Source organism: Colobus angolensis, unplaced genomic scaffold (assembly GCF_000951035.1).
Source record: "Colobus angolensis palliatus isolate OR3802 unplaced genomic scaffold, Cang.pa_1.0 Scaffold145, whole genome shotgun sequence".
NCBI classification, from domain to species: domain Eukaryota; kingdom Metazoa; phylum Chordata; class Mammalia; order Primates; family Cercopithecidae; genus Colobus; species Colobus angolensis.
The window spans coordinates 2,963,516-2,985,510 of NW_012114544.1; the positions used below are offsets into that span (position 1 = coordinate 2,963,516).

At 42.7% G+C, this 21,995-nt stretch overlaps 1 protein-coding gene across 5 annotated transcripts in view; it reads left to right on the forward strand.

The window, feature by feature from the left end:
- JADE1 (jade family PHD finger 1) overlaps positions 1–19,219 on the forward strand; it is a 75,063-nt gene extending 55,844 nt beyond the window's left edge. For all 5 annotated transcript variants that reach the window (XM_011935605.1, XM_011935608.1, XM_011935606.1 and 2 more), the window contains exons 8-11: positions 1,032–1,148; positions 5,379–5,900; positions 11,603–11,720; positions 15,372–19,219. In XM_011935605.1, the coding sequence (XP_011790995.1) occupies positions 1,032–1,148; positions 5,379–5,900; positions 11,603–11,720; positions 15,372–16,282 (1,668 nt within the window). In that variant the 3' untranslated portion in view covers positions 16,283–19,219. The remainder of the gene's footprint in view (positions 1–1,031; positions 1,149–5,378; positions 5,901–11,602; positions 11,721–15,371) is intronic.
- The last annotated feature ends 2,776 nt before the right edge of the window (positions 19,220–21,995 follow it).

Sequence of the window (21,995 nt, forward strand, 5' to 3'; positions counted from 1 at the left end):
GGAGTCTTGCTCTGTCGCCCAGGCTGGAGTGCAGTGGCATGATCTCGGCTCACTGCAAGCTCCGCCTCCCGGGATCAGGCCATTCTCCTGCCTCAGCCTCCCGAGTAGCTGGGACTATAGGCACCCGCCAACACGCCTGGCTAATTTTTTTGTATTTTTAATAGAGACGGGGTTTCACCGTGGTCTTGATCTCCTGACCTCGTGATCCACCCGCCTTGGCCTCCCAAAGTGCTGGGATTACAGGCGTGAGCCACGGTGCCTGGCCAGCCTCAACCTTTTTAATTTCAGGTCTGGTCTAATTTATTTCTGGTCTCAGACGTTGACTAATATAATTTGCATAGCTCAGTGTGAGAATATAATTTGCGATTCAAATTTCAGCATTTTTTGGGTGTGATTTTGGTACATTTTCCTCCTGGGGAAAATTATTTGAGGATGATTTGGATTGAGGTTTCATGATTCGGGTCTTGGTAGCACTGGGTCTCGTGGTTTGGTATTGATGGGGTACAATTTGGTGATCCAGGCTGAATGCAGAGATGATACCTTATTTATCTTTGTAATTTCCCATCTTGAATACAGTCATGTTTCGGACTGAAGAAAGTGGTTTTCTTTGGCGAGAGATTAAAAACAGGTTATATTTATTTACCCTGTTGTTGACAACCTGTTTGAATATATTTAAGATGGATTTTTAGTCCTGACCAATTTATCATGGGCTAGAGATTATAGACGGCATTGTCCTGGTACGTGAGTGTTTGTCATCAGACGCTCTGGTGAGAAGTGAAAACTCAGTTATCTAAGTGTTTTTCACAAACAGGGATGTCTGTCAGATGGGGACTGGGCTCTGGGCTCAGTTGGCACTGGGGCTGTTCTGAGGCTTTTAAAGTAAGGGTTTGCTTTGTTCCAGGTGAGTGAGTGCCCCTTGCCACTGTTTGGTAGGAGAGATGTAGGAAAGTAATGGATCTTTTAGTTTGTGACATTCATGTTCAGCCTTTGACCACCTGTGCCACCCTGTCTTGCTATTTTCGGACCTTTAGGTGAGCATTGGCAGCCCGGAGAAGATGGAGCCCATCACCAAGGTGTCACACATTCCCAGCAGTCGGTGGGCGCTAGTGTGCAGCCTCTGCAATGAGAAGTTTGGGGCCTCTATACAGGTAATTAGCTTCCAAAGAATGGCTTCATTTTCTTTTCCTGCGTGGTGGGGAGCAAGTGAGGGAAGGCTCTGTGAAGGGTTTGGAGAGGGGACTAGAATCCAGGAAGCAGGTCGAAGCTCCCAAGGGGTGACTCCATCCCCAGTACGCACACCTTTAAAACTGTATCCGGTGTAGCCAGAACCCAAGCTTTCACAGTCACAGGGTAGTTCAGAAGTTCCCCTGAACTGTGAGGCGGTTCTTGTCTCTCGCTACCCTCTTTCTGCCCAAAGTCCAACATCACAGCTTCTTTCCATAGGCCAACGTCTCCTAGGAGCCTTAGTGAGATGTTCCTTGACATGGCATTTGAGAGTTGGCCACCCTCTCACCTGCAGTCACTGAGTGTAGCTGCAGACCCTGACCCAGCTCTGTGGCGGCCTCCTGAGATTGCAGGTTTCCGTGGTGTGCGCACACCTGTTAGTAATCAAGGGGACATGCTGATGCATTTGCATTTGGAAAAACAGAGACTCTTCGAACACGGCCTGGGTAGATGTGCATCCGTGAGGAGCTCCCGTGTATGCTGTCAGCTGATTGGAACATCATCTGGATGTCTGATTCTTTATGGCAGTTTGTGTGCATGCATGCATGTGTGTGTGTGTGTGAGAGAGAGCCTGAGCGAGAGAGTGCATGCACACCTGTGTGTAAACATGTTGCCTGTCTGCTTTTGCATATCCAGGTACAGACAAGCATAAGATGTCTTGAGATAGGGGAATTAAGGAGGGAATATAGATGGCATACTGTTTTTCACGTGGTCTAAGACCCTACCTAAGGAGTTCATGTTTAGGTCTCACATTATTGACATCTAGCCAGTCAGGATTAGAGAGACCTGCAGTGCTGTGTGTGGCTGATGGGGGCCCTTCAGGCTAAGTTTGGATCTTTTGGGATGTACCAGCACAGGCCCCAGGCTCTTCTTCCTTGGTTTCCTCGTTGAATTCTGGGAGCAGAGGCACTGTTTTGGGATGGCTTCTTTCTCAATGCAGAAAACACAGCAGCTCAGCACAGGCGTAAGCTCCAAGAGCATGGTCATACTGTCAGCCATGGGTTTTAAAGAAATGACCTCATTCGGCAAAGTCAGTTTGCATTTTGGCTGATAAATACTTCTTTCGGGAAGGTGGTTTTAAAATTTTTTCTTTTTTCTTTTTTTGAGACAGAGTCTCACTCTGTTGCCCAGGCTGGAGTGCAGTGGCATGATCTCAGCTCACTGCAACCTCCACCTCCCGGGTTTAAGCAGTTCTCCTGCCTCAGCCCCCTAAGTAGCTGAGACGCATGCCAGCACGTCTGACCAATTCTCATGTTTGTATTTTTAGTAGAGATGGGGTTTCACCATGTTGGCCAGGCTGGTCTCGAACTCCTGACCTCATGATCCACCCACCTTGGCCTCCCAAAGTGCTGGAATTACAGGCTTGAGCCACCGTGCCTGGCTATTTTTTAATTTTTTTAACAAGCCAAGTGCTTCTACTTTTCTTCTTTATCACTTCGACTGGTATTCAAGAATCCAAAATATAACAGAAATATTTGGAGGGTGGGTCATGAGACAGCTGGTAGGATTTGGCTGGGGACCTTGAAATAGTGGAGATATTTTTGGCATGTGAATACATGACAAACGCCTCTGACCCAAGTTGGATTGGGGAAGGAGGAGGGAAGAGTGGAGCAGGAAAAGGGCAGGGAGCTGATGTACTTAAGTGTGTTTGTGTATGCATGTGTGAGTGTGTGTGTGAATATGCGTGTGTATGTGTGATTATGTGTATGTGTGTGAGCATGCAAATGTGAGTGCGTGTGGGGGTGTGAGTATGCGTGTGATTATGCATGTGTATGTGTGTATGCATGTGTATTTGGTTATGCATGTGTATGCTGTGAGTATGCATTAATGTGTATTTGAGTATGCGTGTGTATACGTGTCTATGTGTGAGTGCATATGTTTGTGTGTATGCGAGTGCGTGTATGAGTATGCATGTGAGTATGCATTTGTGTTTGCATGTGTGAATATGCTTGTGTGAGTATGCATGTGTGTATGCATGTGAGTATGTGTGTGTAAAAATGCGTGAGTATGCGTGTGTATATGTATGCATATGCATGTGTATGTGTGTGAGTATACATGTGTAAGTATGCGTATGCATGTGTGCACTGGCAGGAAACAGGCTGCAGCAGACCACATTCCCTGGTGTTCTGAGCGTAGGATTTATGCCCTTTCCTTAGTATGCCAATCCTGGTGCATAATTAATGTTTAAAAGAGGTGGGCGAATGGGATCTTTGCTTCCCTTTTGAAGAGAGATGATATAATGACTTTTTTGTTGCCATTGACCTCTTTTTCCCAGAACATTAATCTAAAGAAGAGGCCAAAGAAGGCTGATGATTTTTCATATCTTCACAGAATGGATTGATTTTATTAAAAGAATTCCTCTCTGAAATGTCTGCAGCTGTGAAGGCTCTGGTTTACGTTTCTGAAACATCTGTTTGCTGAGTCAACCTGAATGGGAAAACCCTGAGGAAGGCCATTTGGCGTTTTTACAAAGTCCTGTATAAATATTCTGCTGCAGTTCATTTCTCTTTAGGGTTAGAGCACTTGGGTTAAGTGTAGTTTAAGCCAAACACAGATAGTGTCTCAGTCATCTGTTCCCACTTTTGCTTCCCACTTGGCTGTGTGCTACAAGGGAAGACACTTTGTCTTCTCATGACAGTGGCCAGGTGTGTGTGTGTGTGTGCACGCGCGCGTGTGTGTTCTGCCACCAAAGCTGATTTCACACATTTCTTAGAATTGAAATTATTTATAGAGAAAACACAGATTTATGTCAGTCTGTGTGGTTGAGGTGTTTGTAAGGGTGGAATGGTGAAGGGAGCTGGATTTTCTCCTCTTCTCAGTAAAAGAGACCTCATAGTAATGGAATAAAGCCTGGCTGGCAGCGAGTTTCCTCTTAAATACTGAAATGATTAGGGGGAAATCCTTAGCTCTAGCCTCTGCCATCCGTGGTGATGTGATTCAGGATCTGTTGAATGAGTTGAATTCAACTTCTCAGTTGGCTTGAAGCCACTGAATTCTACAGCTCTGTGCAGCCCCTGGCATGCCCTGGGGATCACTTGGCCTCACACAATGAATGCAGTGCTGCTTTTCAGGGACTGGCTTCAGTCACCATGAGGAACCACCTTCTAGGGATTTGCTCAGCAAGATCAGTGGAGGAGGAGTGAATCACTTTGCTCCTGCTACACCAGAGACTTGCTGTCTGAATCAAAGGCACTAAATTGTGGCCCTGTTAGGCAGTGAGGGGGAGGTGTTCTTCTGTATAGTTCGCTGACACCTGGCCTCTAGGCTGACCTCCCTGTGACCCATGGGAAGGGTCTTTCACAGTTCTGCCTCTCTTCAGTGGCCAGGCCCGGCATGCACAGATCTCAGGGCTCAGAGCCCTCCATGCATCTGGTGAAGCTTCTTCACAAGTGTGAAGACCTTTCCCCACCTTTCCTGTGCTGGATTCCTCTTGTCTCCTATTCTTTGGGGTTTTTATTCAGTTTCTCCTTGATGCTGCTTCAAGGAAGTTGCACTGTTCATTTTCTCACTTGTGTTGGGACTCTTCCTGGCTGGGGAGTCAGAATGAGGATTTGTGTTCAAACTGTGAGTAGTAGTCATTCTTCCCAAGAAGGTTCTTACTCAAGTTTACGCCAAAAGAGCTCAAATGTGTAAGAAAACCAAAGTGGACTTTGCATATTGAGTACAAATTCTTTTGAATATGATCCTGGTGCCACACCTCCTTCCTCTACACATGTTATTTGTATAATCATGTCTGCTTCAAGATGGGATTTGGATGCAGTTACTTTTCCGAAGAAGTTAGGGTTTGGTTGATTAAACCTTTCATTTGAAGAGGGCCCTTAAATTCCGAGACTTGGCTGGGTGCAGTGGCTCACGCCTGTAATCCCAGCACTTTAGGAGACCGAGATGGGCGGATCTCTTTTGCCCAAGAGTTGGAGACGAACCTGGGCAACATAGGGAGACCTCATCTCTACAAAAAAATCCCAAGCCTTACCTCTTTTAAAACATGACATGATCTTCCAGGGTTAATCCACATACAACTTTCCTGTCACAGCACATTCTTGAAGCATGGCTCTTCTCTGTGCGTGTGTACATGGGGTGCCTAGCACTGTGGGCCTTCTGCCATGGTTGCTCTATAATGGTCTATTATCATATTCTTTGTGTGTTCTTACCAGTGCTCTGTGAAGAACTGCCGCACAGCCTTCCATGTGACTTGTGCTTTTGACCGGGGCCTGGAGATGAAGACCATCTTAGCAGAGAATGATGAAGTCAAGTTCAAGTCCTATTGCCCAAAGCACAGCTCACATAGGAAACCTGAGGAGAGTCTTGGCAAGGGGGCTGCACAGGAGAATGGGGCCCCTGAGTGTTCCCCCCGGAATCCGCTGGAGCCCTTTGCCAGCCTTGAGCAGAACCGGGAGGAGGCCCACCGGGTGAGTGTCCGTAAGCAGAAGCTGCAGCAATTGGAGGATGAGTTCTACACCTTCGTCAACCTGCTGGATGTTGCCAGGGCTCTGCGGCTGCCTGAGGAAGTAGTGGATTTCCTGTACCAGTACTGGAAGTTGAAGAGGAAGGTCAATTTCAACAAGCCCCTGATCACCCCAAAGAAAGACGAAGAGGACAATCTAGCCAAGCGGGAGCAGGATGTCTTGTTTAGGAGGCTGCAGCTGTTCACGCACCTGCGGCAGGACCTGGAGAGGGTAATGATTGACACTGACACCTTATAGTGACTTAGAGAAGAAGATGCAAAGAGGCGAACGCTTGCCCAGAGCAAGAAATGATAGCCAGTCATATACTCTCAGATCCTTGTACACACCACAGCATGAGGTTGTGTTGGTTAAAAATATTTATGGGCTGGTAAACTCATTGTACATATGTGCAGAACTGCCACTGAGTGGGGAGCTTCTTTGTGATTTTTTTTTTTTTTTAAACACTTTCCCATTAATCTTTACTGGTTTGTAAGATCAAATGGGGTGTGTCTTCCCTACCCCCATTCCTTCATTCTAGAGCTAGAGTGAATGAGCCCCAAGAAAATGACCCAAGGAGTTGACTCAGGATTGTTCACAGGCTGATTTAGAAAACCAGCATGGATTTCATTTCTAAAGGAGGGGCCAGAGAGGGGAGAATTGCTTGTTGAGTCCGGGGAAACACTAGGTGCTGGTGATGGGCTTGTGAAGCACTGGCCCCCGCTTTGTTTCTTGGGTAATTCATAGGGGAATTCCCGGTACTGTCACGTAGCAGAGCAGGCAGTGGGTGCTGATGTGTGTGCATGAGCTGTATGTACACATGCATATATCTGTTACAGAAGATACTCCTGGCAGTGAGGTGCTAAGTCATCACTGAGGGTGTGTGTGTCCCCGTCTCCATCCATGTCTGTTGTGTGTCTGTGTGCGGGTATGGGTGGGATTCCTGGTGCACAGCGGTGTCAGATCTGTCTGAGGAGCCACAGTCATGCTCAGCACACTACAGATGTGTTGTTTGTCACACTGAGATTGCTGAATGTCGTGGCTGTTGGCTGCCGAGCCTCAGCTGCTGGCACTTCCTTCCGCTGTTTGCTGCTTTTGTGCCTCCCCCACTTTCCATCACCTCTGGAGTCCCGTCTGGAAGTCCCTTCCTGCTACAGGAATAATGAGGAGTGGGCTGCCTTCCCCTAGGGCCTCCTACTTTCTGTAGGTAGTTTCTGGCTGAGGCTTGCTAATTGGGGATGCTTCTTAGAGCATCTTCCACATCAACTCCCCTGGCTGCTGGCTACCGATTAAATTCATTAGTGTAAACGAAGTGGGAGCGAGGTTTTCTGGCCTGAAGCAGTCTGCACTGAAAGGTACCCAAGTAGCCTGAAACAGTTAACACATCTCCCCCAAGCCGCTCGCTTATTAGCGGGGAGTGATTCCCCTGCCTGGGAGAGACTCTTGATTCATAGATGATTTGAAATGGGAGTACGGGCAAAGAACAGGGAAAGACCCGGGAAGCACTGGACCAAAAAAGCGCTATCTCATGGAGACCTGCATGGCCCTGTTAGAGATGGCGTAGAAGTGAAAGTCTTTTAAAGGGAGCATTAGCGACCCTTTTAGTACACGACTGAGTGCCAGCTTATTTGTGATGCCCCTTCTCAGACCAGGTTAGGATTCCTGGGAAGGCGGTGGATTCGGGCCCTGGAGGAGGCAGGAGCCTGGAGCAGGTTTGTGAGGCCTTTGTGCTCCCCTACGCCCCCTGGTGGTGAGTGTAAAGAAGACTTTGCCTGTCACAACTACATGTATGTGTGGCATTTTTGTTAGAGATGAGAAAAGGATTGAGAAGGATAAACTGGAATCCTGGTGAGAAGCCTTTATGCCAGCCCGACACCTGCTGTAATTGGGGTGCATGAGCTGTGGAGTCAGATAGTTGTTGGGAGGGGGAGGACAAGAAGTCTATTGTTTGGACTGTGTTTGTCTCACAATCACCACAAAATAAAAGTGTAGAAAATGCTTGTGGTGTACTAACTCTTTTCTGTACTTAAGTTACTCAGATTAACATGCACTTCTAATTCTAAACATTTTTTTTGGAGTCATCACTGTCGCTGTTTAAGTAGAACAATGCCAACAATGTATGAGAAACAGGGAATAAATCAGGATTTGTGTGTGTGTGTGTGTGGCATTACTTACATTTACTTTATTAAAAAGCCTAAGGAACTTTAGGGAGTTTGTATTCAGTTTATTTTTATTTTTTTGAGACAGAGTCTCACTTTGTTGCCCAGGCTGGAGCGCAGTGGCACGATCTCAGCTCACTGCAGCCTCTGCCTCCCGGGTTCAAGTGATTCTCCTGCCTCAGCCTCATGAGTAGCTGGGATTACAGGCATGCATCACCATGCCTGGCTAATTTTTGTATTTTTGGTAGAGACAGGGTTTCACCATGTTGGTCAGGTTGGTCTTGAACTCCTGACCTCAAGTGATCCACCCACTGTGGCCTCCCAGAGTGTTGGGATTACAGGTATGAGCCACTGCACCCAGCCTTAGACTCAGTTTAAAATGGGCTTATTGTCATGAAAAAAATATGCTACCCCAAATTTGCCATGATGCTTGTGATGGTGAAGGCATTAAAAAATTGAAATCTTTGCCTTGCCCAGAGAGTTGCACAGTTATTTGTAATTGTAAACAGTAAGTGTATCAGGGCAGGGGTGACAATAAAAAAACAATCATTACTACCAACTTGTTTTCTCAAGTAAGTTAGTTTTCTATTTAATTCACACAATATCAGTTTGTAGCAGATCCTCAAAAATCATTTAATACATGTGACTACAATCAAGGCATATGATCATTCTCAGACTGACAAATGAGTGGCCATCATTAGAAATGCAGGCAACTGAGTGATTATGGTGACTGCTCTTCCTTCAAACACATACCTCGGGGCATTGCACACCTGGGTACCATTTCTGGATCTGGAAGTTAGGTGACAGGAGTAGATTTCAGGAGCGCTTGGGAGCACACAACTTCAAGAAGACAAAGTTGCTGATGTGGTGGGTAGCCATGTCATTTCCAAGGCTGCCACTTCACTCTCATTCCTTTCCCCTAAAATATGCAGTAAACGTGAGTTCAGCAAATGACTATTTATTTAGATAAAGACATGCTACCACTGCACTCTGGCTAGCATTATGGAAAGTGGCCAAGTCCTGGGGGCAGTCCTGTAGTCACTCAGTGGAAATGGTCACCTTTGAAAACCTGGTAGTGTCTACAGTGTCCCCTGAAAAAAAAGGCACGTTGCTGCAAACAGTTTTGGATTCAAGAAAACACACTGAAACCACTTTTGGGTTTCTTAGAGCAGTGGTCCTCAGAGTGTTGTGCCTGACCCGGAAACTTAGGAATGCAGAGTCATGGGCCCCACCTCCAGAGGGTGGTTCTGTTTTGTGGGTACCCCCTGTTTAGGGACACTGCTTTAGGGGAAAGTGATAAGGTTTAAGGTGGTGTGAGAGTGCACCTAGAGATGGTTTAAATGATTTTTTTCAGATACCTCCTTGCAGGCAGTTGGGAGAAGAGAAAGCAGGGGAGGGAGCTTGGTGGAGCGGGTGCAGCGGGTGCAGTGGGTGCAGGAAGGGACAAGTTGGATGTGTTTTGAGGATGGGAGAGCATCAGTCCAGCTCTGCAGGTGGAGGTTGCTGAGCGTTGTCCTACAGGGAGCTTTATGCATAAGGGAAGTCAGGTTTAGAGTCCTCACTACTGTAAAGTGGAGTTAGGGCTGGTTTGTTCCAATTGAAAACCATGCCCTTTGCTTTTTGGGTTTACATTTAGATATTTCCCATCAGAGATCATGAGGAATAGGAGTGGGATTTTTCTATGTAGCAGCCATGGTTTGGTCAAAACTACCAAAATTAAATTTGAATAATATACAAAGTTCAAATTCCCTGGCTTCCCCGTTTTCCATTTTCAAGGATAATTTCAAGTAAGAGAGATGTAAGTGTCTCCGTTACACATCTGATTTGAGTATGAGAGCAACCTGTCTGCTCCTAAGATGTCAGAATTTGTTTCCATTTTTTATTTCCAGGAGTGAGATTCCTTGTTAATGTAAAAACGGTTCTGTTTCCTAGAAGTTTTGAATCTGCTGTGGATCTAGGTCTGGCCCCTCTTTCTTGAGCTTCACTCTTAATCTCCCCTGGATAGAACAATATTATCAAAGAGAGTAGTCTGTTAACCACTTCATTCCCAAGTTGGTGAGAATTTCTATAAAGAACACTGCTTCTTGGATTGAGGGTGTGCAGCTGTCAGAAAAGGAAAGAGACTACCGTAACTAGGCTGATTGACATCCGTGTAATATTTACTATGAGACAGGGAGAGTGTTTTTATTCTCAATTCTTTAATTTTAAAATAAGACAGGAAATGTTAGTGACAAAAGGGATTGATACAGAAAAAAAGATGGGAAGATCCTGAAAGTGAATTGGTTAGGGGCAGGAGAAGCCTGACTTGGCATTTTCCTGTTTAGGCCAGGAGATTTTATTCTGATGCAAATGTGAAAGCCTGTGTTTGGTCTCTCTTCATGCTTCATGTCCTTTTGCAAATGAGACTGCCTTTAGCACAACTGGAATTGTTAGGGTTTAGTCTACACTTAGACTACGCCAGAGTGCAAAATCTTTTGTGTCTTCACAAGGCTTGTTGATGCTTGTTGCTGTCCTCACTACCAAAAGAAAAGGTTGGTGACCTTTGGACTTTTTTCACTTAAACTAGGGTGATACTACTTTATTGAGTTTATGGGGAAAAAATTATAAAGGTGGCAGGGGAAGAGTTTGATCATAATGGGATTTTTTAGGAAAGTGAAGGCATGCCTGTAGGAGCTAATGGGAAAGATGTGGTCAGATAAAGACATGCAACCACTCCTGCCACTGAGATTACTTAGGAGGTCTCGTCCACATATTCCTGAAGAAGGGTTTAATTGTGTATTTGGTGTGCTGTGTCTGACATCTGTGTTTTCAGGCCCATGTAATCTAATCAGGTTGACCAATAGATTTTAGGACTGAAGGATTAAGGGAGTTTAGAGACTAATTCTTTAAATTTTGTGTATTGAGTGATGACAGGTGGGGAACAAATCTGAATGTTGATTACTGAGCATACGTTAGGGTTATGTGATCCAAAGCAGTCGCACATCAGATAGGAAGTAGAGCCAACTCTTAGCACTGAGTCTTTTCAGTTACAAGCGAATCAGGAGAGGGCAATACCAGTTTTTCAAGTGATGATACAAAGAACTGGACTTGCTGGAGATGTCTAACGAGCAAATCATTGGCAAAGCTGGAAGTTTCCTAGGCATTTGCACACCTCATAGCAACCCATAAGCTACCTGCTAACTCCAGGCCTTTCAGTGAGTTCAGTGTGCAGTTGACAAAGACATTCACTAGGATTCTTGGTAACCATTTGGTCTTCCAGTGGGCCTGGTGCAGGGGGCTCCACTTTGATAACCTTTGGCGCCACGTTGACCTAGTTCAGCCTTCAGAAGATAGTTGATAAAGTGCAGCGGAAGTGGCTTCTGAGCTGCTTTAAAGCCATTGGCCATCCAAGTAATATAAGATATTGATGCAATAATAAGCAAAGACTGGCAAGAAGTTGCAAGTTTTGACTTGGACACCGATGGCCTCTGTGCCAGGATGGGTTAGGTGTGGTGGAGGAGGCAGGACTTTTGTACCAGTTCTCTAGGTGTCCCTCCCACTCCTGTGGGTCCCTAACCCTCTTCAGTGTTGCTGCTGCCTATGTTCAGGGGTATATGTGGAATCCTTCTTACCAAAATGAGATTAGAGATTGGATGAAATGTTTAAAGTACATATTGATTTCAAGTATCTGTCAAGGCCCTAGTAGGGGTAATTTCTCTTAGGTAAAGAAATTTAAAAAGCACCAAAGTACTGTTATACTGTATTGCTTACTTAGAATCTTTATTCTCTACATTCTAGGTTCGGAACCTCACTTACATGGTGACCCGCAGGGAAAAGATTAAACGGTCTGTGTGCAAAGTCCAGGAACAGATATTCAATCTTTACACTAAGCTTTTGGAGCAAGAAAGAGTTTCAGGTATGCATTAAGCCCTGGTAGGTCAAAGTATAGGGCAGGAGTTTGTAAGCTTTAACACTGTTGAGGAAGAAATAATGATTTCTTAATTTTCTTATAGAAGAATTTAAGAAGCATAGACGTTCATATTTAAAGGCAGTCTTTAATTTGAGGCATCATGTTTAAGGGGAGAAGCTATGAATTTGCCCTCTATAAATATGGGTGGAATCCTATGTTCTCTGCTTACTGAGCAAACACATGAAAGTCTTTGAGTCTTCCCAGTTTCTTCATGTGCAAAATGGGGATATCTCAAGCTACCTCTTGGAATTGAGAGACTAAAATGAAACAGTGACTTATAGATGACACAGTACTTGGTACAACACATCATGGGGGCACCTAACAAGTTTATATTCAGCCTTGGGCTCTATCTGTAACGTGGTAAATATGGTAAATATCTCAACACTGTACTTAAGACAGTGCATTTTTAGATAATGTTCACAGTAGGCTTTTTTGGTGTAGATGGGTTGTTGAATATTTCTGAGATTGTGCACCAAATATTTATTTAGTGTCTTCTATTTTATATTGCCCTGGGCTAGGCAAACAGACAAAACTAGGGTATATACTTCCTCTACTCTGGAGAACACATCAGTTACTTGGAGATCAAGGGCAAAGATCAAGTTGGGCAGGTTGTTTAACTTCTGTGAGATTCCGTTGATCTTAAGTTTCTTTTAGAATCAAGACCCCTTAAGTGCGTTTGACTACATTCTGTGATCATAAGCCCCCAAAAGTAGGTAGTATAATGATTTCAGAGAAGGAGAGCTGCTGAGGGTGGATCAGGCAGAATTAGGGACCCACGGAACAGGTAGGTCTTAGACTGGACTTCATTGGAAGATAGCGTCTCTCTCCTGCCTTGGACTGCCCTTTAAAGTTATAGCAGCACCATTCTTGGTGCTTGCATTGTGCAATCATAGTTGATTTACTCGTGCATTTGTGGCTTTTTGTCACTCCATCTAGATTATTACGGTGCACAGAGACAACAAAGAAGTTGTTATAACCTGTTGCGTTGAAATCCAAATTCTGGTTTCTCTAACCAATTATGTGCGACTAGAGGGAGCTGGGTCATTTGAAGAAATAAAAAATGGTTTAGGGAGGTTTAAATGATGTTCTTGAAGTGTTACATAGTTTGAATGCAATAACTTATTGACATCCTCGATATTTTCTTCCCAAGATTATTTTCCAGGTGAATCAAGTGTATATTATTAGCTGGAACTTGGAGTTTAAGATTTTAAAAATAAATTTTCTAAGTAGGGTGTCATATGTAAAAGTAGTTCGATTCAGACTCCCTAAGGTGAGCTCTCTCTTCATGATTCCTACCTGAATACAAATAAATGAGATCTGTTTAACTCCCTTGGAAGACTGTCTGGTGCAGATCACCGAGCCTACAGCAGCAAATGCCGAGCTGGGATCACTGATGCGAGTTGTGCCTGTGGAGTTGTGCCATTGGAGGGCTTCCTGCAACTCTTAAGTCATTATGTAATGAGTGATTCCCTGTAAAAATAAGCCATAAAGAGCATTTTCATCTGGTTTCATTTGAGTTATTTCTCATGGATATTGCAGGCAGGTTTTTGCATTTCATGGCTGAGGTTTTTACTGGGTGAGCGAATGATATTCTTAATAAGGCTGGGAGTAGTTTCGTGGTAACAGAGCTGTAATGTAGATCTGCATTCAGAAATCCTACTATTTCAGAAAAGGAAAACAAATCCTCCTTTCATTCTGAGATAACAACCATAGGTATGATCAGTTGAAAACATTTATCTTCCTGTAGGAAGCTGTTGAGTAATGCAGTTGAAACCCTTCAGGGTGCTTTTTTTTTCTTTTTCCAGTCCTAGGCTTCAGTTGCGTTCTTATTCATGCCTAAAGGCCGTCTCCTGCCTGAAGCAGAGCAGATGGTCATGATTTATGTGTCATTTAGGGTCCGTGCTTTAAACTGTGTGATTCTGAGATGGGTAGGGTCATTTGGCTGAGTCCTCAGTGGCAACAGTGCTTATGGGGGGGTCAGGAGTTGGAGGCTCTCTAGAGACATGGGTTACAGTTAAGGAGCTAGAAATCAGAGTTCAGAAAATGTTAGGCTCTTCTTACCATTCTCTTTTCCCGTGGCAGGTGATTGAGTAAAAGAAATATATTCAGTGTGATGTGAAGGTTGATTCTAATGATTGATTCTTGAGAAAGCAGCATTTCCAAAGCAGCAGGTTGTGAAATACCTCCTCCTGTGGTCATGGCGGCTCTGTGTTCCGAGTCGCTAGCTATGTTTCATTTGCTCGCAGTGTCTGTGTCTGGTGAGCCTGGGTTCTCATATGGTCTCCTGTCTCATACCCTGGGGCTGAACCTTGTTTTCTTGGTGGTTCATATCTTATGGGAGACAGAAAATATGAGAACTGCTCTTTCTAGATGTTCTTGAGGCTGTTGTAGAATCATGGTCTTTATGACAAACTCTAATGAATTCACCCACTAGGGGTAACAACTCATTAGTGGGTTGTGAGATGAATTCAGTGGATCATGACCAGCATTAAAAACAAGTAAAGTATAATAGGAAATGTCAGAGTGTATTATCAAGTGATGAGGGTTAATATTATTTCATGAAATGTGAGCTCTTACTAGGTTATGCTGTGGAATTTAGTCACTGTGATTTGCATCAAAAAAATTTGAAAAACATCAATTTAACTTACTTCCAGTTGAATGACAATTCAGTTGAATCCCACAAATGTATTTTGCACGTAATAATGAATATTTTTTGGAACACTTACTATGTGTCAAGAATTATTTTAAGGCCAGGCACGGTGGCTCGCACCTGTAATCCCAGCACTTTGGGAGGCCGAGGCGGGCAGATTACGAGGTCAGGGGATCGAGACCATCCTGGCTAATATGGTGAAACCCCGTCTCTACTAAAAAAGTACAAAAAAATTAGCCAGGCGTGGTAGTGGGCACCTGTAGTCCCAGCTACTCTGAGGCTGAGGCAGGAGAATGGCGTGAACCCAGGAGGCGGAGCTTGCAGTGAGCCGAGATCGCTCCACCGCACTCCAGCCTGGGCAACAGTGCAAGACTCTGTCTCAAAAAAAAAAAATTATTTTAAACATTTCCTTTATTCATTTCACATGTTTACATGTATTTGTCCTCATAATAACCCTGTGAGGGTATAGACACTTAGAGATAGAAGCCCCGGACCCTGCTTTTGGGGTACTCTCAGTCTCCTACTGGAGGCAGAAGACTGGACCGTGGAGGAGCGCGGTGCAGTTGCTGCTCTGTAACCAGGTAGAGGGAGCAGAGGCAGCCATCAACCACCTGATGGGTTCTGCATGGAATCCCCTCTGAAAATCAGATCAGTTATTTTGTTCGGAGGAACATGTATTTATTTGAGGAGGTACAGTTTTTTGAAAAATTATGTGAGCTTCAGCTGTTTCAGAAAATGTTGCATATTGAGTCTGCAGATTGAATGGAGATTCTCAAGGCAGGTCATCTCTTCACTATAAAAACCAAATTTGTACAAACTTGGTGGTGTAAGTGTTGTGTTGTTGGGTGGGGAGTTCACATAAATTGGGCCACACTGAGGGTCTAGAATTTTATTCTTATGGATTTGCTTCTGTTGTAATTTTTCTTTATTTGTGGTTTTGTTTATAGGTGTGCCTTCTTCTTCCTGCTCCTCCTCCTCACTGGAAAACATGCTTTTGTTTAACAGTCCTTCTGTGGGCCCTGATGCTCCCAAGATAGAGGACTTGAAGTGGCATTCCGCATTCTTCAGAAAACAAATGGGTACTTCCTTGGTTCATTCGCTGAAAAAGCCCCATAAGCGAGATCCTTTGCAGAATAGCACTGGAAGGGAAGGCAAAACCCTGCTGAAGCAGCCAGACCTCTGTGGTAGAAGGGAGGGGACGGTGGTCCCAGAGAGCTTTTTGGGTTTGGAAAAGACTTTTGCAGAAGCACGTCTCATATCAGCACAACAGAAAAATGGTGTGGTGATGCCAGACCACGGGAAAAGAAGAGACAATCGTTTTCATTGTGATCTCATTAAAGGAGACTTAAAGGACAAATCTTTTAAACAGAGTCACAAGCCTCTCAGGTCCACAGATGTGTCCCAGAGGCATCTGGACAACACAAGAGCTGCCACCTCCCCTGGAGTGGGGCAGTCAGCACCTGGCACAAGGAAGGAGATAGTGCCCAAGTGCAATGGCTCCCTAATCAAAGTAAACTATAATCAGACTGCAGTCAAAGTGCCTACAACACCTGCCAGCCCAGTGAAAAACTGGGGAGGATTCCGGATTCCAAAGAAGGGGGAACGGCAGCAGCAGGGAGAGGCCCACGATGGGCCCTGCCACCAGCACTCAGACTACCCATATTTGGGCTTAGGCCGAGTTCCAGCCAAGGAAAGGGCAAAAAGCAAATTAAAATCCGACAATGAGAATGACGGGTATGTCCCCGATGTGGAAATGAGTGACTCAGAGAGTGAGGCATCAGAAAAGAAATGTATACACACCAGCAGCACTATCAGCAGGAGGACAGACATTATCAGGAGAAGCATCTTGGCTTCTTGATGCAACAGAGATGACACGGAAGCCCTTTGGGCTCGTCATTGGGTGTGCTAGAGGAGACCTCTGATGGAGGGAGAAGCAGAAACCCATTAATCCTGAGCTACACAAACACATTTACTTGCAATTCAGATTAATTTTTTTCCAGAGTCATTTTAAAATCATTTTTGTGAGAAGTTTGTGTTATTTGCAACTTGTTGAGGAAACAGAAGAGTAGATTGTAACCGTAAGACACTGCTAAGACTAGAACCTGAACTAAACACTAAAATAAGAACGAAATAAGTTTTAAAGAAGGCAAGGCTTAAATAAGCGTCATGAATTTTTATAGCCCTCTGCATTCTTCCCAAAGCACAAACTCGTGGTTACCTGAATATAGGGAACCAGATATGGTTCTTGAGAAACCCTCATGGTACCATTCATAGCCCATAAAGTTTATTTTCTAGGACTGTGGTAGATCTTGAAATCATATTTATATTTGGCCCTCAAGGCTATTTTTGTTGCATTATAGTATACAGGCAGCAGCTCTGAAGCTTCAGTAACACTAGGAAATTGATGTGTAAATATAGCAGTCAGGGAAGAGAATTTTTAAAAGGTCATTATTGAAGGAGCTGAGGGGACAGGGTAGAGCTGCTGCAATGTGGAGATTTAGGGTAATATAGCAAGGTCCTGCTGCTTGAAGCCTGTGAGTGGGTTGTGGATATGGGACTGGTTGAGAGTGAGACTGTTAGGAAAGTTGTATCTATGAATAAGGGCAGTTGAAGTACGATTTTTACCAGTCCACTTGACCTTCTTCCCTAACCACTGGCTCTTGAGCCAGCTTGGGATTTCCCTGGCCATTGCCATTACCTGGCCATCTGGCTTCCAATAGTACAATGGCTACTCAAGTTCAAGTGAAGAACTTCCAGACTCTGGTGACTCTTACTTTCCAGAGCCAACCACTAGTGCATATGTCAGGGAATCCGGGCTTCCAACATGAACGGATTCCTTAAGAAAAAAAAAAAAAAAAAAAAAAAAAAAAAAAAAAAAAAAGGAAAAAAGAGAAAAAGCGAAATAGGTTATATTTTAAAAACAATAGAAAGGCAATAAGTTGCGATAAGCTGTTACTATTGACCAAGGTTATACAGGAAAGAGACTGAAGTATACCCTCGAATAGGTTTTCTGTAGTCAGAGTTCTAAACTCTAATTTGTAACTTGGACTTTCTAATTGCAAATGGCAATAACTAGTAAGTTATCAGCAATAATAAATTTAGCATTAAATTTGAGTACAATGTTTTGTTTTTGCACTCACTGTAGTGCATATGTATTAAGACAGTGGATAGTGTTTAGGTCCTGTTAATTTTCTTTGGAATTCAATGTGGTTGTGAATCAAACTTAAGGAAGGAAAGTTTAAATAGCAATGAGATACAGAATTATGGGCCTTTGGAACAAGCCCGACTTCCCGTAAATTCTCTTTAGTTTGTTAATACCAGTATTCAGATTCCTGATTCATTTATACATCTGTTTCCATATGGCAGGGACATTATGATACTTAATGAATAGTGCTTTGAGTTCTGCAGTTAACTGTCAAGTCTTCCAGATGATTGTCAACAACAAAAAAGGCTTATTGAATTCCATCTTGCTATGCAAGTTTTATCAGATGATCAAATAGTAGATCTGATGCATCCCTATTGTATGTATGACATTTTCAAACCAAGTCTTAACTTTTGAAGTCATTTTAGTAGCTAATTCAGGGGAGGGGAAAGAATGATGCAGGTTTTTAGACTGACTGACTATTTTTGAGCTATGGGGCTCATTTTGAAAGACTGTTGTCCAGATCAGCTTGTTGCTACAGATAGTAGAAGGTTCTTATGAATCCAAGTTGTATATTCACTTGTAGCATAATTTAAAAATTAGATTTTTTTTGCATATGAGCAAAAACCTTTTGCTGGATACAGGAGAAGGTTGGACTTTATCTACAGTTATCTTTTGACTACAGCAACAGCTCTGGGTGAGAGTAGAATTTATAGAGGGATAATTTGTCAAGCCATAGAAAGAAAATCTAAATTAATAGTATCACCTCTCACCATTTTAAGAGGTATCAGATTCATTTGCACTATTAGGAATGCTAGTTTTGTGCAAAAATAATGCCTTACCTGTTTTTTCCCCACATTTAGGTTGAAAAGCTTTCAAATGTTCCAAGTTATGCTGAACCAAAAAACAAAACAAAAACAAAACAAAAAATATTAAAAAAAAACCCCACACAAAAACAAAACACACAAAAATAAAAAGCCCACACTTTTTATTCCTGCTTCGAAATGCAAATGGTATAGAGCACGGTTTCTCTGACAGTATAATGATAGCTTTGTGAATTAGTTTCATGTCATGCTGGGAACTCTGTATGAGGTGGCCATAAGCAGCAACCAGCCCAAACACCCACTTGCATTCTATTAGTATGGAACCATTTGCATTTTTTTTTAAGCTTTATCTTTCCTTGTGCATCCTGACCAAGAAATATCTTTGATTATGATTAATGTATTATGTCAAAATGTAGGCTAGTTAAACTTTTGTAAAGTTGCCTGGAATGTCATTTGTTAGGTTTTAAACACAAGATCTAAATGAAGGGTTTTATGTGTTGTGTACAAATCTTAATTATTTTGAAATGGACAAACTTGTCATTACATTTGTAACCTTGTACAGAGGATTTTTCACTATGTGCCTAGCTTGGTGTCCATTCAGCTAAAATTGAAAAAAAAAAAAGGTGCATGAAGAGTTAAAAATCAAATTAAAGTATATGTAGAGATGACTATTTTATATTACATGACCCAATCCTGTATTTATTTCTACCCCCTTTTTGAAAGTATTTATAAAACTAGTTGAGGACAGCTGTATTTTTTTGTTGAACTATTTAGTAGAATTGTGCCTTTTTGTCTGTATGTGAATAAATGCTGTACATTTTGCAATACATTTTAAGTGTCTTTTGAAATCTTCTTTTGCTAAATATTTAAAGGTATGTATGACTTAGCAGTCCTGAATCAGTTGTTTACTGTCTCCCAATTTAAATCAGGAATGAGAACTGTAGAGAACATATCAAGATTGTGCAGAGCATAGATTCACTGTGCTGCTTTCTGGCACAACTCTGATGGTGGAACTGAAAAATAATGGTTTGGTTTTAGTCTTCCTCACCTGGAGTTCTTTCCAGAATACAGTTTTGGATCTGAAAACATAGAATCGTTGAAACAACATAGATTTCAGGGTCAGAGAGAACTGTATTTAAAGGCTAAACTATAGTTTACCAGGCACGTGACATCGGCCAAGTCACTTAACCGTTTTAAGCCTCAATTTTCCCAGAAAGAGGATAACATCTTAGTATCTTAGATACTGAAGTAGTTGTGATTATTTAAAGCAAGTCCATTGAGCACCTCACAGAGAGCATATATTAGGCATTTAGTAAGTGGTAGGCTATTATTTTTATTAGGAACAAGACACTGATATTTGCAATATTATTTTAACTAATGAGCTTTCAGAGGTGAAAAAATATTCCTGAATGGTGGGAAGGTTGTATTTATAATACAACCTTTAAATAATTTTAAAAATAATTTTTCGAAGAGCAGTTTCATTAAATGCTTTCTTTTGATCACAGAACTCTGGGACAATAGGGCAAAAAAAGAGATTATCTGTATTATACACCTTAAGACTTGGCCAAGATCGCAGCAGTAGGTACTGGCAGAACTGGGCCTACACTCACTCTTGTTTCTAGTTTTGAGTTCTCCCTGCCTGAAACAATCTTTTGTACATCCACTACATGCAGAAATTAGCATATAGTGAAATGCACCTTTTTCTTTATGTTGGGAACAGCAAAACTGGTGTGAATTATGTATTCTCATGTAGAGTATAATGATTAGGATCCAGAAGAGGATAGCTATCTTAGTCTAATTTATAATTTTTGTAAGGATTTGGCCAGTTAAAAAAAAATTATTCGTACATTTTGCTAAAAGCTTATTTCTTGTTTCTCCTTAGTGACTATTTACTTCCATATTGCTTGCTCTGAGTAAGACCCCTGAGAGAAATAACTGATTCTTCCTACAAGGTCTTAAAGTTGAATAACCACAATAGTTCCCTAGGGAAATTAAGTCCCCAGGAGCCAAAGGAAGGGCCTATCATTGGCAGTTTTTGCAATCTGTGATGGCAGAAGTAGCACCAGGGACTCATGTTCATGTTTTCACCCAAATCACTGAGAAAACCATTTCTACCTTTGAAGCATTAGCCATCTGCAACAAACTTCACAATTAACTTCGAGGTTGAAATCTTCAATATGATTTCCCTTTAATGCTCAGAACTGCATTAGATGACGTGTTCTAGTCTGAGGTAGGCTTTGATTGCCTGGTCATTGAAAAAGAGGATAAATGCAAATCCAATGTTACCTACTTCCTTGACTTCAACTGTTCCCTGCACTACTTACTCAGTTTGGCATCTCTGCAATCCAGCTTTTCTGGAGTGTGAAGAGATTGCTTATTGGGCATCCCCTCTTGGATGTATACAGGTACTTGAGATTTTGGACCTCTTTCTATATCCTGTTTTAGAGAATGTCCTCCTAGACTGAAACCTGGGAGTCCTTTATGAATTCTTCAGCTCTCAGAGCCAAATAGTGATCAACGCCTGTGCATTATATTTAATACTGCCTTGATATTTTTTGCTTTGGATCCCACCACCATTTTCTATATAATTCAGGCCTCTTCATTTTTTGCTTGGATTACTGAAGCAGCCTCTTATCTGGTTTCCTTGACACAAATCTTACTGAAATTAATCTCTCCAGCATTTGGCTGAAGACTTGCCAACGGTATCTCCATAGTGATAACTTCTGAAATAAAAGCTGATTTTGTCATTCGACATAGCCTTTGGGGAAACCTCTGGACTTCTGCAGATAATTACAAAGGTTTATCAAGTGGCAAGCACTGGTATGTATTATGTTAATTAGTTTAATCCTTATAATGTGAAGTAGGCACTATTAGCTCCAATTTGCAGATGAGGAAACTGAGGCACAGATAAATTAAGTAATTTGCTCAAGGTCAGTAGGGGTAGATCCGGGATTCAATCCCAGCCCGTCTGGGATTGAGACCTCTAGGCTGTACTGCCTCTCAGAATATAAAAATAGTTCACACACGGCTGGGCGCGGTGGTTCATGCCTGTAATCCCAGCACTTTGGGAGGCTGAGGTGGGAGGATCCCGAGGTCAGGAGTTTGAGAACAGCCTGACCCATATGGTGAAACCCTGTATCTACTAAAAATACAAAAAATTAGCCAGGTGTGGTGGCGTGCGCCTGTAATCCTAGCTACTCAAGAGGCTGACGCAAGAGAACTGCTTGAACCTGGGAGGTGGAGGTTGCAGTGACTTGAAATCACGCCACTGCACTCCAGCCTGGGTGACAGAGTGAGACTCGGTCTCAAAAAAAAAAAAGAGTTCACACAAAGTAGTTCGCATATTTTTGAGTATACTGAGGACTACATGTGTAAACTTCAGTTACATGAATTGGTAAAGTTAAATTTATTTGTAAAGCCAATAAACTTGGTTAAAACATGTTAATGCACTGGTTAAAAGACTTTGAGTATAACCTAATAGATAATGAGCAGGATAGTCTGCTTATGGTCAATTAGTTCCTGCCTTATTCTAGGAAGAATGGAATTAATTTAGTCACATGCATATTTATGTAACACACATACATACAAACATATTTACAGATCAA